The sequence below is a fragment of the Hemiscyllium ocellatum genome, chromosome 42 (genome assembly GCF_020745735.1).
Source record: "Hemiscyllium ocellatum isolate sHemOce1 chromosome 42, sHemOce1.pat.X.cur, whole genome shotgun sequence".
Taxonomy (NCBI): domain Eukaryota; kingdom Metazoa; phylum Chordata; class Chondrichthyes; order Orectolobiformes; family Hemiscylliidae; genus Hemiscyllium; species Hemiscyllium ocellatum.
The window spans coordinates 32,758,569-32,776,755 of NC_083442.1; the positions used below are offsets into that span (position 1 = coordinate 32,758,569).

General features: G+C 39.7%; 1 protein-coding gene across 4 annotated transcripts in view; it reads right to left on the reverse strand.

Moving 5' to 3' along the window:
- The window catches only part of ppip5k1a (diphosphoinositol pentakisphosphate kinase 1a), a 167,549-nt gene that overhangs the window by 33,545 nt on the left and 115,817 nt on the right, over positions 1 to 18,187 (reverse strand). For 2 of the 4 annotated variants that reach the window (XM_060853726.1, XM_060853730.1), the window contains exons 26-27: positions 10,408 to 10,533; positions 4,583 to 4,645 (exon numbers count right to left, since the gene is read on the reverse strand). The exons of 1 other annotated variant lie outside the window; for it this stretch is intronic. In XM_060853726.1, coding sequence (XP_060709709.1) covers positions 4,583 to 4,645; positions 10,408 to 10,533 — 189 coding nt within the window. The remainder of the gene's footprint in view (positions 1 to 4,582; positions 4,646 to 10,407; positions 10,534 to 18,187) is intronic. One more of the 4 variants, XM_060853728.1, reaches the window with a different exon arrangement.

An 18,187-nucleotide genomic window follows, 5' to 3' on the forward strand; every position in this document is an offset into this window, starting at 1 on the left:
GAGATTGCTGCACACTGGGAATGCAAGTATTTTCTTTTTGGAAGGCAATCTTAGCTTTCACATAAACAGGACGCTCACTTTTGTCTGTCAAATTTCTTCTGTGACTCAAATGAACAAAGACAAATGCAGTGCGGTGAGAACCTGAAAAGTTACAATCTATGCAAGCACACCCTAGTACAGTCTGACATGAAGACAACGAGAGATTTAGGTGGGAGGGAAAGTGATAACTTGTGGAGAAAAATCTATGCTCAAACTATGCAGTTATCTAGAATACTGGGGCCCCTGAGTTGAACAGAGTTTTAAACAAATTTCCAGATACTAATACCAACAAGAAGTGTGAGTGATACAATTTGTTTAAACAAAAGGTAAGTAGACAATTCACTCTTCCAAGTTTTACTTTTCCTTAGTGCATCATACATATGAGAATTAGCAAAGACATGTACTCCACAGACTGGAGAGACATTACACGATTGAATGAGAGCAGTTAATATGCATTCTTGTTGACTTGCTGGTGTTATGTATTAAGCTAAACACCACTTCTGGGAAGTGATATACAATTGTATAATAATTATTCTGACCATTTTCTTCTCAAGTAATTTGATGGCAAAATGATTGCTGACAGCATTCAAATGGATTGCCATATTTTCACTTCTACTGTTGGTGGATTGTTAATTTGATTTCATCTCCTGTCTGATGAAGAAAAACGTGTTTGAAGATCTATTTGAATATTTCTTTTGTTGTCTACCCTTTCATAAAGGCACCATTATACTGGGGCACAGTCAGCTGGGCTCCAACACCCCTCACTCCTCCAAGTGATGTATAGTGACAGCCTGCCTGTCCACGTGAGGTTTGAGACTTGACTGATTACTGCCCTCCCCCAACTTCCTAAGAGCATGTCACCAATGGTGCTGATCATTGGGACCCTTGAGCTTGTTCTGCCATTCAATAAGATCATGGCTAATTTGATTACTCCACATCCACAACCATTTGCGATAACCTTTTACCTTCTTACTTACCAAGAATCTAACTAGGACATAAAAGTATTCCAATACCCTGTTTCCACCACCTTTTGAGGAGGTGTTTCAAAGATTCATGAACCTCTGAGAAAATCTTTCCTAGTCGCTGTGTAAATCTTTATTTTAAAACTGTGATTCCTGGTTCAAGGATCCTTTCCCCAGCTACACTGTAAGAATCTTATGCTTCAATCAAATCGCCCCTCATTATGCTAAACTTCAACTGATACAAGCTTAGTCTGACCAAACTGTACTCATGAGAAAACCCACCCATCATAGATATTTGTCTGTTAGACCTTCTTAGCTGCTTTCAACACATTTTCATCCTTCCTTAAATGAAGCAACTAACACTTGACAGACACAGTACTTCAGATGTGATTTCACCTCCCTAGTTTTGCATTCAGTTTCTCTTGCAATACATTCTATTAGAATAATAGAATCTCTACGGAGGACGGTCATTCGACCCATTGAGTCCACACCAACCCTTTGAAGAGCATCCCACCACAGTCCCCGCCACCCCCCACCCATAACCCCTCAATTCCCCAGGCTAATTCACTAAGCTTATACATCCTGCTTGACTATAACAATTTAGTATGGCCAATCTGTCTAACCTGCACAACTCCGGACTGTGGGAGGACGCAGGTCACTGGTTGCCCAAGGGGGAAATTGAACCCAGGTCCTTGCCGCTGTGAAGCAGCTGTGCTAACCACTGAGCCACGGTGCCACACAGGTTTTCTAACTACTTGCTATTTCAGAATATCAGTCCTCTGCGATTAATATGCTAGAACTTGCTGCATAAGATAATGCGCTTTTAAAAAACATTTCTTGTCAAAGTGGACAATTTCACCATTTCCCACATTATACCATGGTTGTGGGAATGTGTGCCGAGCTGGGAAGTTGATTTGCAGATGTTTTGCCCCCTGTCCAGGTGACACCTTCAGTGCTTTGGAGCCTCCTGTGAAGCGCTTTGGTATTCTCTCTTCTGGAACTTATTTGCTTCAGTTCCTGCTGCTTCCAGTTCCAGTCCGGTTCTGGTCGTTCGTTATAGTGGCTGGTATATTGGGTCTAGGTCTAAGTGTTTGTCGATGGAGCTTACGGATGAATGCCACGCTTCTAGAAATTCTCTGGCTGTCCTACGTTTAGCTTGTCCTATGATCATTGTGTTATTCCAGTCAAATTTGTGCTCCATGTCATCTGTGTATAGCTACTAGGGACAGGTGGTTGTGATGTTTAGTGGCTAGTTGGTGTTCGTGGATGCGGATTGCGAGTTGTCTGCCGGTTTGGCTTATATAGTGTTTTGTGCAGTCCTTGCATGGAATCTTCTAAATTACATTTGTCCTGCGCATGATGGGTATAGGGTCTTTTGTTCTGGTGAGTTGTTGTCTGAGCGCGGCTGTCGGTTTATTGGCTGTCTTGGATCCGGATAGCTGGAGAAGTCTGGTTGTCAGTTCCGAGACGTTTTTATATTAGGTAGAGTGATTAGTGTGTTGTGTCATGGCATGTACTTGTTGTGTTGCTTGTCCATTAGGCATCTGTGAATGAAGTTGAAGAGATATCCATTCTTGAAGACTCTGTAGGAGATGTTCTTCTTCTTCTCTTCGCAGTTTGGGAGTGCTGCAGTGTGTTGTAGCTCGTTTGAACAGGGTTCTAATGCAGCTTCTCTCGTGTATGTTTGGGTGGTTGCTGTTATAATTCAGGATCTGGTCAGTGTGTGTGGCTTCTCTGTACACTCTGGTGGTGCATTCACATCCAGGAATGGGATTGATTGTTGGTTTCCTCCTCTCTCATAAATCTGATACCTGTGAGCATGGTGTTCTCGATTTCTGTTCTCTCAGTAATTACAAAAGTGTCATTCACACATCTGATGCAGAGTTTGGGTCAGATTTGTGGGAGGGCTGTTTGTTCAGTCTTTGCGTCACTGCTTCTGCTACGAGCCCAGAGAAGGGTGATCCCATAAATGTCTCATTGATCTGTTCATATATTTGGTTGTTGAATGTGAAGTGTGTTGTCAAGTACAGGTCTAATAGCTTGAGCTTGTGTCCTTGTTGATAGGTTCCCTATTGTGTTGGCTATTGTCTTTCTGGCTAGATTTTTATCAATTGAAGTAAACAGTGCCATTACACTGAATGAGACCATTGCTTCGCCCTTGTCTTGATGTTGCTTAGGAATTGCTGTGATGTCTGTATGGTGTGTTTGGGTCGACTGATAGGATGTTTCAGTTTTTGTTGAAGTTCTTCTGCCAGTTTATGTGATGGAGCAGGAATGGAACCAACTAAATTCCAGAAGACAGAGTACCACAGCACTTCACAGGAGGCTCCAAAACACTGAAGATGTCACCTAGACAGGGCACGGAAGGTCGGCAACTCAACTTCCCAGCTCAGCAAACATACCCACAACCATGGCAACCGGCACCAGAGCTACAAATCTTTACGCAAACCTTGAACATTATACCCTATTTACCAGATCTTTCCCCATTTGCTTAGTCTACCTATGTCTGCTTGTAGCCTCCTTATTTCATTTTGATATCTTACTTTACTACCTATTTTTTGTGTCATCAGTAAGTTTAGCAACCATATCCATTGGGCAAAAGTGAGGACTGCAGATGCTGGACCCAGAGCACCACTCTGATCTAAACCATACCCATTGGTCTCTTCATTTAGGTCATTTATTTAAATCGTCCAAGACGGAGAACCCAGCACTGATCCCTGAGGCACACCATTCATTTACATTTTGCCAAAAAAATGACTACTTATTCTTATTCTCTGCTGTTTGTTGGCTAGGCAATTTGCTACGCTATTCTTTACACTTTGAGATTTTTCCTGCAATAACCTCTAATATGGCACCTATTTCTAGTTAGCTTCCACTTGTCCTTGGTTCCTTCTTTCTTCTTCTTTCAGTTATGCTTTGATTTTTAAAAAAATATTCTGCACAATCTCTGATCTGCCAGACACCTTTGTTGAATTATATGCTTTCCTTTAAATTTGATCCTATTTTCGACTTGTTCAGTTAACCACAGACGGTTGGTACTTATTTTGTGCTTGAATATATCTACCCTGTGTACAAAATGGTTGTGATCAGAAATGCCTCTCCAAGCAGGAGCTGACCCTTATTGGTGAGCTCTACCACTCATTTGACAGAAAACCTGGCCATGCATCTTGAAACCTGCAAAAGACAGTCAAGTTTGTTGATGATTAACTGGACAGTGAAGTGAAATCAGAAGCTACAAATGGTTGCCAGTCAGAACTTCAGAGCTGATGAAATGGAATGATTGACAAGTGCAATTGTTGTTCTAAACTGATGGAGGTTACATCAAAGGAAAAGTCATCAACTTAAATAAAAAGGTTATAATGTGTGATTTCTTTGCATATTAAAGTGGAATCATGGCAAAGATTTTGGTGTGGCAAGGCTGAAGTAATGAAAAATAAAAAGGAGTAAAGCAAATATTGAGAAAAGAAAAATTGAAGTGGACATTCAAAAGATTTAAAAAGCACAAGTGCATTTAAGAAACATGCAAAAAAAAAGTCAAAAAGTTAAGATCGTAAAGGATAATTGAAAAGAAGCAAACATACCATTAGTCGGATGCTTTGCAAACGAGACAGAAAATCTTTTAACGGCTGGCATAGATAACATTTCTGAGGAAACAAAAAGGACTGAAGTTAAAACTAACACTGCAGTTTTAACACAGAACTCCCCACATTACATGAGCGGGTGATGACTCCTTAGAAGAAAAATGCAACCCAATCCTTTCTCATTGGGGCCTCTTCCTTCAACACTTTCTCCTTTAGGTTGGGAGAAGAGTGGGACGCTCTTTATGAATTGCACTGCCCTGAGCTGGACTATCAGGAACAATGTTTAGCATGTATTAGGTTGGCAATGTATCTTTCTCCAGATGCATCCAACCAACCATTCCAATGTAATTTTCTTTTAGGCAATGCTGGCCTGACAACTGAAAGTCTCTAAGTCCAAGGGTTCAAATGCAAACAAGACCAGAGACTCAAAAGAGTAAAATGGAAATCCTAAACTAGCTAACTCCCACTTGCCATATTTGAAGAGTCAGGTGTCCTTTACGGGTCTTTGGTATTGGTAAACAAACAATATTTAGATCTACTACATCTTTTCCACTCATGCCACATCTCAATTTTTGGTGGTCACCACATGCCATAGTGTAGCTTGGTGTCAGCAGAACTGAATTATCTCTCGGAATGCTCCAGCACCATGGTTAATGGTGCCAGCACAAAGTTTGCCTTTCCTTTTTTGAGAAGCAAAAAATAGCCCTCCTCACAGACCAATTTATTGTTGTGGACTGTCACATTTGTTTGCCATTAAATATGAAGAACGCTATTAAGCTGCAGCAGGTTTAGAAGAGATTTACCAGGATGTTGTCGCGTATGGAAGGTGAGAGTTATAAAGATAGGCTGGGACATTTTCCACTGGAGCGCAAAAGGTTGAGAGTCGACCTTATAGAAGTTCATAAAATCACGAGGGGTATGGATCGCCAATGGTAGTCGTCTTTCCCTAAGATGGGAGATTTCAAATCCAGGGGATGTGTTTTTAAGGTGGTCTGTTAGGAGGGCTATTTTAATTTCATTTTGCTTCTCAAAAAAGGAAAGACAGACTTTGTGCTGGCACCATTAACAATGGTGCTGGAGCATTCCTAGAGATAATTCAGTTCTGCTGACACCAAGCTACACTATGGCATGTGGTGACCACCAAAAATTGAGATGTGGCACGAGTGGAAAAGATGTAGTTTTTAAGGTGAGAGATGAGAAATTTAAAAAAGACTTGGGGGCAAGTTTTTTTTTACATAGAGGGTAGTTCGAGTGTGGAATGAATTTCCTGAGAGAGTGGTGGATGTGGATATAATTAGAACATTTAAAAGACATTTGGATAAATACATGAATAGGAAAGGTTTGGAGGGATACGGGCCAGCAGCAGGCAGGTGGGACTAGTTTACTTTGGGATTATGTTTGGCATGGACTGGTTGGACCATAGGGTCTGTTTCCATGCTGTATGACTCTGTGGTTCTCGCTTGCTGGTGAATCATGATTTTAGCTTCATTGCATGCATTTGAGCCGTATATGCAGAAATCTGTCACTTCATTGGGCGGTGAGTAGTGGAACTTGCCTGTCTCCCCATTCCTGCTTGTCATTACAATGCTGGCGATGTCTCTGTATAACAACATTATATTCAGTTATTGTCTTAAAGATCAGGTGAGTTACAGGAACACAGTTTGGGTTAACCATACCTGGCACTGAGTCAGCACATCAGCATCCCCTCCACGTTCTCACAGGAAATCTCCCAATGTAAATAATTCATAACATACATAAATTATGATTCCTTGAGGCATTTTCTAAAACAACTAATATTTAGTCCTAACATCTCTCATTTCCTGGAGAAAGAGAGCATAACCAGTCACTGCATGCCTTTGCCCTATCCCTGTGGCTCGAATGATCATTGGTGAATATTAAGTTGCCAAGAGTAGAATTGTGGACAAAATGAGCAGAATGATGTAATTAAGCAAAACATACAAGACTCTTGGAATATGGCAAGCACTAACTGCTTTTCTCTGGTGATTGGGCGCTGGCTATCATAAAAATCTTAAAGAGAAAATGCCCCATGATTTTTATTGTTTGACTGAGACCAGTTGCCCTCTTCTGTGGACTTTCACTAAGATACAGTCTCATGGTTCCCCTTTATCCAAGTGACATTTGCCTCTAGTCTCTCCAACCAAAGGGGAGATCATAGTTCAGTCCACCCTGTCTTTGCCCAACAAATCTCGCCATGGGTGCCCAGCTTGACAAACACACCACATAGGTACATAGTCACAACACTCAAGAATCCAGCATGAATTGCTGGATGGTGGTCAGTAATGGCAGACTGTGCCCTCTCCAAACAATGCTCATGAAGGCCAACCTTAAGCCCCTATTATTGCTTCAGATCCAATCAGCAAACTCACCAGGGGTTTAGTGAGGTTCTGCTGCTTACTGCGTAACTCAGCTGACCTACAGGAAGAGTACAGCTTGTGTGGCAAGCAATCGTAAATTCTCTATTTCAGCCAGAATCTGCTAGAGACTGGATTATAGCCATTATTGATATATGGTATTTTCATCATACACTAGGAATGGAAAATTCTGTGAGAGATTAAGTGTAGGCTGGCTAGTCAATCAATCCACATTAATATTATTATTGCCTTTGATGATGAATTGCTTTGAAAAATGTTTGTAGATTGCTAGAGCTCAAGCCAACTTGGATTACTTCTTTGGCTTCTGGGTACAATAGGTCTATAAATTCACTCAAGACCTGCTGGTTCAGAGCTCTGCGAATACTTAAAAATACCTATAAAAACTTTGATCAGAAGAGAAAAAATTCTCAAGAAAAAACATAGTATTCTTTTAAACATCACAACTTCAGAGCTTTATGAAGGTGTAGCAAAAAGATGCAGGGCCAGAACATAGAAAAGAGGAAGCATGGATAAAGAGAAAGTTAGACCAGTTGTATTGCTCAATTCCTACACCCCTTTCCAAAGTCATACAAGTGTAAAACAAAATATTTCGCACAATTTTCTGTTGCCTGTCTTAAATGGTATTCCTTTAAGAAATTGGGATGAATTCTGCAGCTTTCCTTAATGATAGCCTCTTTCCTATGATTTATCAAAGCCATTTTAATGAATGCAAGGCTGCAACATTACAATTATCGTTCTGGAGCTCAAACTACCACTTTTTAAAGAATGGCTTTGTAACATAATTATCCTTCATGTACTTATTGAAAGATCCAGTTCTATCATATGACTTGGCATACCACCCCGTGTTGCACAGTTGCTTGCTTCAGTCACATCGTCACCAAGGATGGCAAAAGAAGATGCAGACAATCAAGCCAAAAACATCAACACACTGAAGGTTATTCTTCAGAGGACAGTGACAAGAAGAGCTGGTGTCAGCAATTCCTGAAGGTGCAATGCCCCATCCAGAAACATATTTCCAAAACAGACCTGGTACAATTCTTCACACAGATGCTTTAGCTAACATTAAGATTGCTTCAATTTTCAATTGTTATATTGCCACAATTAAGACTGTTATTTTGCTGTCGAAATTGGAAATAGTCTACATAACAGGAATATTTTCCTTTATACCCCTGAACAATGCAGGTATTGTTGCAAGTGTGTGAAGATTTAGTACAAAGGAGAAAGTGAAGTATAACTCATGACAAACTAAAAGAGTTACATCTTGTATGCATACACTACTTGTAGCATCTGCCCAATGTAAATGTTATGGGTAAATTTTATCTTGCAATGACAGCCAGTAGAATCCACTTCCACTGGCAACAGAAACATCCTTAACTTTATTTAGTCTACCCTACAACTGTCTGTATTCATTTATTCAACTCAAAAGCCCTTGGCCAAAGTACACTGTCAAAACAAAAAAATACAGTGTTTTGTGAACTAAAAATATTGATAGCTATATAGAATTATAAGCAAATAATAATTAACACTGGACATGAATTGGTGAGGCACTGCATTTATGAGGTGTGTGTGAATGCAACAGAAGTCAATGATTGCCTCGTGAAGTAGTCTTCCCCATCCTGCATTCCAGACATATCTATAACATACTCTCCCACTGAAATTAATGGAGAGAATTTGGAGAATCTTACATAACAGATTGTCAAATGTTCTCACATTGCAATTAACAAAATGTCAAGCTGGCAAAACAGCTTACCTTTCCCAGGAACAAGTGCAAGCCTGCAGTATAATACAACAAAGACTGGCATATCAATTAACTTGGAGACAATTAAAAGTGGGCATTAATCCTGATGGTGACATCCACATTCTGGGAATGAATAAATACATGATTTTAAATGTGCCCCACCCTTTATTGATCTCAACACCCATTTAGTTTTTATTATATTTCATTTTAGGTCTGCTCCATTTAGAAAAAAAAACTGAACAGGCATTAGACAACCAGGAAACATAGTCCTACACCCATGCAAACACACATGCATAAAACACTTTTATCCATGGGCACTAAGTGGGATTTGGCAGAATGATTCTAATCTGTCAGTTCCATATCACACTTTACAGGCATTAGTGAAGTAGACCCTGATGTTAATATCTACAACAATATTAAACGTTACATAGAATAGGTCCTTCCACACAAGTGGAATATGGTTGTCCTTATTATCACCTACCCACTGTTTATTATGGTGAATTGTCTGCTTGCTGGCAGTTGCAGTAAGCACCTCAAGAAAGAAGAGCCACAGAGAAACTCATCAGTTGGATTCTGTATCCCACTGACAACAAATCCAATTATTCAATTGACAGGTTAAAGATCCCCTCATTTATCAAACTTTAAGCTAAACATTCAGTATTTAATCTAGAGGTGATTACTCATTAAACTGAATAACGTTGTAATCTATTTCTTCATTTTCTCCATTCCCTCCATTGTGCCATGCTATCCTGAAGGAACTGCTTGGGGTGAAGTACCAGAAATTCCTCACCGAGCAACCAGTTTTCACTCTGTACCCAAGTGATCATTAGGTTATTTAACTGGATAGAATTTCAAGGTGGAACCTGTGAACCATTCTGGGGTCAAAAGGGCAAGAGAATGATGAGTGATTACTATGCCCCCAAAATGCAACTGAGGCCATCCAACTTCACTGAACAATAGGTGGTGAGCGCAAGGACTTTCACTGTCCAGATGGCTCCATTTCACAGCACATCTGACACTACAGCCAATGGCAGTCCACGGATCCATATGTAACATATGCCTGAAGTCTTTGCCACTAATCAGGTTCCTACATCTATCAGAATCTTCTGAAGATGATTAACTTGTGGCTATTTGAGAAATATTCCTGTGTTAACAGCAAAACAAGAGATCCTTTTCCTAAGCGGAAGTGCATCAATAATGAGCAGAAGCCCAAACTTTCATGGCAATTCCAGGCATCATTGGCATCTACAGCATGTTAGGTCTAAAGTTATTGATTAACAGATGTATTTACTAAGCTGAATACTGCCTTTGGAAATGTATCGTCTGTGTACATTATTACACATGCTTGATCTGATTTCACTTGCTGTTTATATGGGAGACATCCAATCATTCATTGTATCTAGGTTAATCCTCCTTAAATTTGCAGACAGTGAAATTGGATATGTCACTAGAATCACTATCACTCTAAGCCAAGGCTCTCACATGATAATATTGCAAATGTCTGATCCACAATGAGGGAAGAGTTACTGTCTATGGGTGAAAAGTCATTGATGTTTTTGGAAACCATCACTCTCTCCAGAATGACATTTCTACTGAGATAATTTTAACAAAATGAACGTAGGCTAAGATGCAGCATTCGGATCTCTTCCAGCACTGTCGAGCCATCAAATTGTAAATAGTTCTCAACAACCTACCATCCTTCAAAGAAAAGTAACTGGAGCCACTTTTTCTGCGGTGCGAGCGGGCGTAGTCTTGGAGGTTAGGGGCACTAGAAGAGCCACCAAGTACTGTGGTACTGAACAAACCAGCACACTGGGAACCTGCACACGAGATGGTTAGGCATTAGGTCAAAAAGAGGCTTAGTACAATCCCCCATGCTGCATGATTTTATTAAATGTAAAACACATACATGCAGAACAGGTACGAGATAACTTTTTAGAGAACATCCAAAATCATGCCAGTATTTCAGAATGAGGAATTAGGGATCCATTACTTAAAAATTTAAAAAGTGATGATAAACTTCATAAATGCCCAAAATTACCAGTTTCTACACCCATCAGATGTTTTACACAGCTCTACATTTCTCTAAACAAAATTTAAATGTGGAAACACTAAATGTGTGCATATTATACCTCCAGACGGTTTTACTAGCTATGTCGAGATTGTAAACATTTTCACCACCCAACAGAATCTAGGTTCAACACAAGTACGAGGCCATTTAGCCCCTCAGGTTGGTCCCACTTATTAACGAGATTCTGGTTGATCTACATCTTTAATTCCAAGTCCCCACCCTGGACCACAATCCTTACAAACCTTGATCAGCAAGTATCCACCAATCTGAGTTTTGAAATTCTCAATGTACCCTTACTCTGAAAGGTCATTTAGGTCAGGAGCTCAGGTTTTCACTACCTATTGTTGGAAGAGCAATAGCATCACTCTTACATGGCCTACTTCTAATTTTAATGCGATGCTCTTGTGCTGGATTTGCCCAGACAAAATAGCTTCTATCCTCTCAATTCCTTCAGTAAATTGTTTTTCCTCTCCAGATGTGATATTCTGTTATGTGATTCCCTTTGTGCACTGTCCTGCTCGTGTGAAATTTCCTAGATGTAGCTCCCTCCTGGAGCCCATAACCCACCAGTGACCTTTAATGGTTATATAATAAGAAGCATCCAACGTAAGCCTGCCCTGACCTGAAGTCATGACTCAGTAGGGATTACAAAACAGCATTGAGAAGGACTAGACGCCCAGATGTTGACTGCTGTCGGTTCTGAAGAAGTCATTCAACCAGAAACATTGAGTGCATTTTCTCTCTACAGTTGCTGCCACCACATTTTACCAGCACTTTATTTTTCAATTGATATTTGTATTAAAATTTTGTTTCCTCTTCTCAGGTATTTTAAAAATTTTTCACTTCTCGTGAGTTTTGAGAAGATTTGCAGCTCAGGTTGAGGTTCTGGATGTAGGTTTGCTCGCTGAGCTGGAAGGTTCATTTCCAGACATTTCGTCACCATACTAAGTAACATCATCAGTGAGCTTCCTTCCAGGGAAGCACTGGTGTTAGTGACCTGCTTTCTATTTATGTGTTTAGGTTTTCTTGGGTTGGTGACGTAATTTGCTGTGGTGATGTCATTTCTTGTTCTTTTCCTCAGAGGCTAGTTAGTGGGGTCTAAGTCAATATGTTTGTTGACCACAAACCCACCAATATAAACTTGAAAGACCATATACAGACAACAAACAAAATTAATGTTATTTACAAAACACCTTGCAAGAACTGCAACAAACACTACATTGAACAAACAGGCAGAAAGTTAGCCACCAGGATACATGAACATCAACTAGCCACAACAAGACATGACCTACTCTCACTAGTATTCTTACATATGGATGGGGACAACACATCCATCCTAGAACAAGCCAAACAGACACGCACAAGAATTCCTAGAAGCATGGCATTCCAACCGGAACTCTATCAACAAACACTCCATGTACCACCCTCTGAGAAAATGAACAGGACATGGCATCACCACAGGAAATGACATCACCAATCTAGGAAAACCTAAACACATCAATCGAAAGCAGGTCACTAACACCAGTGCTTCATTCAGAGGCGCACTGATGATGTTACCTAGTATGGTGACGAAACATCTGAAAACGAACCTTCTAGCTCAGTGAGCAAATATACATCCAAAACTTTGCTTCTGATTACAAAGTAATATTTTTGTCAAAGGACCCATTATTTCAATAAACATTCAAAAAATCTTACAGCAAAAAGAAAACAACATGACTTTTAAAATAAAATGAAGTTGTAAAATGAACCAGAAATTACTAAGATTTAAATTGAAATGGTGAAAGTTTTCAAAAAAGAGATGGCTATAGATGTTAGGGCTAAAGGGAACAAAGGGTATGGTCAAAAGCAGGAATAGGATTGGAATGGTTAGCCATGAACACATTGAATGGTGGGACAGGCACGAAGGGGTGAAAGGCCTATCCCATTTCATAGACACAAAGAAAATAGAAAAGAACAAGTTTGGAAATTCTTGCACCACAACTCATTTTTACAAAAATACAAGATGCAGCATTTCAATGGCTGTTTCTCAACTGATACAGTACCAAGAAAGGTAATTTGAAATTTAATGACCGGTACACAATTTCCTGTTTCTAAATCTTAATTTCTGATGGCGTGCACATCTAGCATATTAAACATTGCAGACTTCTATGTCAACATTTGCTGTCAGATTTTACCATAACAAATGTAATAATTGTATTACAAGATCTGGCCAGCAGGTGGTCAAATGAAATGGGTTTCTGAAGTCTCTCCCAACTCCAACTCATCAGCTTGCAAATACTTCAAGAAAGGCTGCATTAATTGGTGAGGTCACTGCCAGATGGAGTGTTGCAGTCTGCAAGTGCTAGAGACGAGTGAATTGTACCTGACTGAATTTGGCAAAAATGACTGTCTGATATGCCAAAATTCAATCCAAGTTGAAACAAGTAAGCAGACCAAAACGATTTCTCACATTAAATTTTAAACTAGTTTTAAGGCCAGGAAATCACTGCATAATTAAAATCAGCTGATAAATTTCCTTGTACATCAATGCTTCTGTTGACTGTTAAATAGCCTGGTCTCTATACAGGTGCATTACAAATTTGTGACAATTAATCACAATTAATAGCTCCCTTCTATTCAAACCAGTAACTCTCCTCCCATAGAAATTTACAGGCTGATTATAATTGTTGTTGTGTTTTCCCATATTTTACAAACATTTTAAAATTTAAATGCTACACCAGTGATCAGTAAAGGTGACTATCATAACTATCTGGTTCAGTATTGAGAGAAATTTCCCATCCTTACCCAGTCTGGTCTACATGTGACTCTAATCCCACAAGTTTACTCTCAACTGTGTAAATTGAGTAAGCTACTCAGTTTTAGAATAATTAGGAATGGGCAACAAACATTGACCATGCTAATAATACCCATATTCCATGAAAGGACAAAGGAAAAGAATTATGAAGCAAAGCTGGTGCTAATTATTTAGTTGTTCAGCAATGAAAAGCAGTATACCGTGTCTGTACTCACCATGCATCTCACAAACAGTTGCAACACTGTGAGAACTTCATCTCTTTCCACTCTAGTTAATGGTAGATCAGCTAACTTAGCACAGATCAGACTAGAAGCAAGGATGCTTCTTCCTGTCTAACTTAACTCCACTTACCCAAGAGAGCAGCTAACTCCACTTACCCAAGAGAGCAGCTAACTCCACTTACCCAAGAGAGCAGCTAACTCCACTTACCCAAGAGAGCAGCTAACTCCACTTACCCAAGAGAGCAGCCGTCTGTAGTCTGAAATCTGTCAGCAGGAAATGGACATTTGGCAGATTTAGGGCATACATACATTACAAAACTCTTAAAGTTTGATATTTTTGCAAGATTCCTGTGCCAAGAGGAACAAGTCCAATTGTAAAGTGCATTCACTGAAATTGGATGAAGTTCCTCAGTTTTCTTCTTGTATCACATATTGTTAACTGCCTAGAGGACAAATAAAAATAACTGTTTTTAATCAACTTGGTTGTGCAGGATCACACTGTCCTGCCTCTGGGAAGTTCTAGGACTTAATTTCTTATTTAAATAACTGTCTGAGCAACACAAAAGTGAATACTTTTGCGAAGTGCTTGGAAGATATTTCAGTGAATAATGAACGCTACCTAAATACAAACACCCACAGCAATCCTTTTAAGATGCTAATACAGGAGTTGAATGTTAAAGAATGCTAAAACACAGATAATTTGGACATTGACAGTCCAACATTATTGCATATTGCTCATGGACAGCAAATTGTATCTGGAATCACAGCAAAGGTTGTTGTACCGATGTAGAGATGTGCAACTTGCTAATCTATTACTATACCCAAAGTCCTTTATAGAAAAGTCGATGGCAGAAACCAGACTGCTAAATTACATGGTGACATATTACCTTATTAGTCAGAGTTACATTTATTATATAGTCCCACCCTCATTCTGGTGGAGGGCTAACCAGCATGATGATGTTGCAGTACCAAATATAGCTCAACACTTTGGCCTCTTCTGGAGTAGATTAGATGAGATTAGATTCCCTACAGTGTGGAAACAGGCCCTTTGGCCCAACTAGTTCACACCCACCCTCCAAAGAGTAATCCACCCAGACCCATTCTCCCTAACTAATGCACCTAACTCTACGGGCAACTTAGCATGACCAATTCACCTAACCTGCACATCTTCGGACTGTGGGAGGAAACCGGAGCATCCGGAGGAAACGCAGTCACGGGGAGAACATGCAAACTCCACACAGACAGTCGCCTGAAGCTGGAATTGAGCTCAGGTCCCTGGCGCTGTGAGGCAGCAGTGCTAACCACTGAGTCACCATGCTACCCAGAGTACATTGTGGAGTTCCAGTTGCCCTGCTATAGGAAGGATATTATTAAATTGGAGGGGGCTCAGAAAAGATTTACCAGGATATTGCCAGGAATGGAGGGCTTGAATGATTAAATTAAGCAGGAGGGTAGGACCTACTTCACTGGGGCATAGGAGGTTGAAGGGTGACCTTAACGAGATTTATGAAATCATGAGGGGCATAGATAAGATTATTAACAAGGGTCTTTTCCCTTGGGTTTGGGAGTTCAAAACTAGGGGGCACATTTTTAAGGTGACCGGAGAAAGTTTTAAAAAGGGCATGAGGGTCAACCTTTTTTTTTACACACGAATTGCAATAATCTACCAGAAGAAGTGATAGATGTAGATACAGTTCCAATATTTAAAAAACATTTGGATAATGTCATGAATAGGAAAGGTTTGGAGGGATATGGGTCATACACAGGAGGTGGGACTAGTTCAACTTGGAAACATGGTCAGCACGACCAAATCAGACTGAAGGATCTGTTTCCACCTGTTTGACTCTAGGTGGCACAACCAATATTGCTTTAGGTTGTGAAAATGTACTCAATAAATTAGCTAATTTGTGGGCTAGCACTAGGAAAGGCTACTGGACTTCTTTAAAAACTCAGATGATTCGTCAATGTCCTAAGGAGAAAGAAACTGAGAAACTGCACAATCTGGTCTACACAACATGAGATCATACCATGATCATCTGTTTATGCATCCATCATTCAGAGCCTTAAAAACACTCCTTCTAGGCAAGAAAGCAATATACTTGTACTTCTTCCAATGTGGAATATTGCATGTTCTGCTCACAGTGCAGTCTCCTCCATATTGGAGAGAGCCAACTTAGATTGAGTGATTGCTTTCCTGAAAACCTCTATTTGGTCCACAGCATGACCTAGAATTTGTTGTCTTCTCTGTCTCACTCTGATCACAGCTTCATGTACTTTTCCAATGAAGTTCAATGTAACCTTGAGATAAAGCATCTAATCTTTCAACTAAACAACTTTGAGCCTCTGGACACAACACAATCAATTAATTAGAACATGACTGTTACATGCACTTTTTTTTTGCAAAGTAGGTATTGGTAATGGTTCTGCTGTTGGCACGTTATAGAGGTTTACAATATCATGAGGGGCATAGATAAGGTGAATAACAAGGGTCTTTTCCCTCAGGTGCATCTCTGTGACACCTTTACTTTTGCTTTTTCTATTTGTATCTCCTTTTGTCTTACATTACCCCTTTTGTCGTTTCATCTCTTGCCTTCCACCCTGTAAGCCTCTCTTTTCAGTCCCTTCATTCTCCATTTTTGAGCTTACTTAAAAACTGTTAAACTTCTAACTTACTTAATTTCAGATAAATAATCATTAAAAAGTAACATTATTTATCTCTCTCCAGATGCATTTTTCAGCATTTCTGATTATATTTTTAAAATGTATTAATTACAGAAGAATGGAATAATATAAATCAAAACTCTTAATAGCACAGCTAAATGAATACATTTTATTGAAGTCATTTCAATTAAATGTGTCAGTGAACATTTGTGGTCAGAATTTTCAATTAAAGAGTTTATTAAATAGACACAATCAATGCTTAGAAATGGAACATGCTAAAATCTACACCGAATGGAAGTGCGTTCAGCCATCAGACAACAAACACAGTACCAGCTTCACCTACAATGTCTTGTCATTCTCACCTTGGATACCCTGATCTATTTCAAAACAATGAACGCACCTCATTCTCTGTTGACACACAATCTCTCAGCCTCTAACATCTTTACCAAAGGCCTGTTTTTCGTTTGCACGTACAAACAGCAAATTTTAGCCAAGTTTGCAATCCTGTCAAACCTTCCCATACAGAGAAGCATCAGATTAAAATGTGAAGTACCACAGGCAGTGTTGGACTGTGGAATGCATTCCAGTAAAGGAAACAAGGGGTTAGGAAAAAAAAACAGACAGCAGGCTAACCACTGAAATCTTAAATTACTATTGTATTTGTTCCAGAAAAGAGAGGAACAGAAAATTACTGAGGATTATACCTCACCAGCCCCCACCATAGCTCCAGCACACACAAAGAACTACAAAGAATATACCAGACAGCTGTGTAATCCTAAAATGGAAATTGATTTTATTTCAAATCTCTCTGGTTCTGCCTCTTTTCATTTCTATTAAGGGCTCTATATGAAAGTAAATCCCTACACCAATGCTGCAAATGTAAAATAGGAGGTTCAAAAGTTCAACTTCCCAATTCTTCAATGCAAATATCAAAATTTTGGAGACTGCTTTTATCAGAATGAAGCACTGGATTGCATGGTAGCTCTGAACAAGCAGAAAAGCTCCAGTTGTGAAAAGGGATTAATCATTAGGAAGTCAATGCACTCACTGCCTTGGAGGCTTTTCACTCATTGTGCTGTACTCGCAGGTTAGCTCCATGTGATGAGTGGAGAAGTTCACAGTATTGGTTGTGGAATGATGTGACACAGCAAAGCAATGCAACTCTCACAACCTTAGAAAGTTAAGGAGCTAACAACTTTACATTCACCATTACATTAAAATATGCTGCTCAATACATTTAGAATATTGAACCTTTTGAAAATACATCGCCTAGAATTAGCTTCAATGCCTTGGACTATGAAGAAACTGAAGAGGACAAGTGACCCTGCTCCTATGGCTATGCTACAACACCTGCTAAAATGTTTGAAAGAGAGATACCAATGAATGAGATCAGTGAGATGGAGCATGGCATTGATGCCTCACAGTCGAACAGCCAATTAACACTGACAGTCTGGATGTGCATGCGAAGTACAGCCAATGTAATGGAAGGCCTTGAAATCTGTACAGAAAAAAAAACCTAATCTTGTGGTTTGCACAAGCTAGTGAAATGCGCTCCTCTGTTTTCGGAACAGTAATAACAGTATCTTTGGCCAAGTAGCTGAGTGGAGTTGTTGCTCTAAAGTGTCACACTGGTAGTGTCTATACCAACAGAGTCAGAGTGGGTGTATGATTGTTTGACCATTGATTGCTGTTCCACGACTTGGGCCAAAAAGGCCTTGAGCCCATTC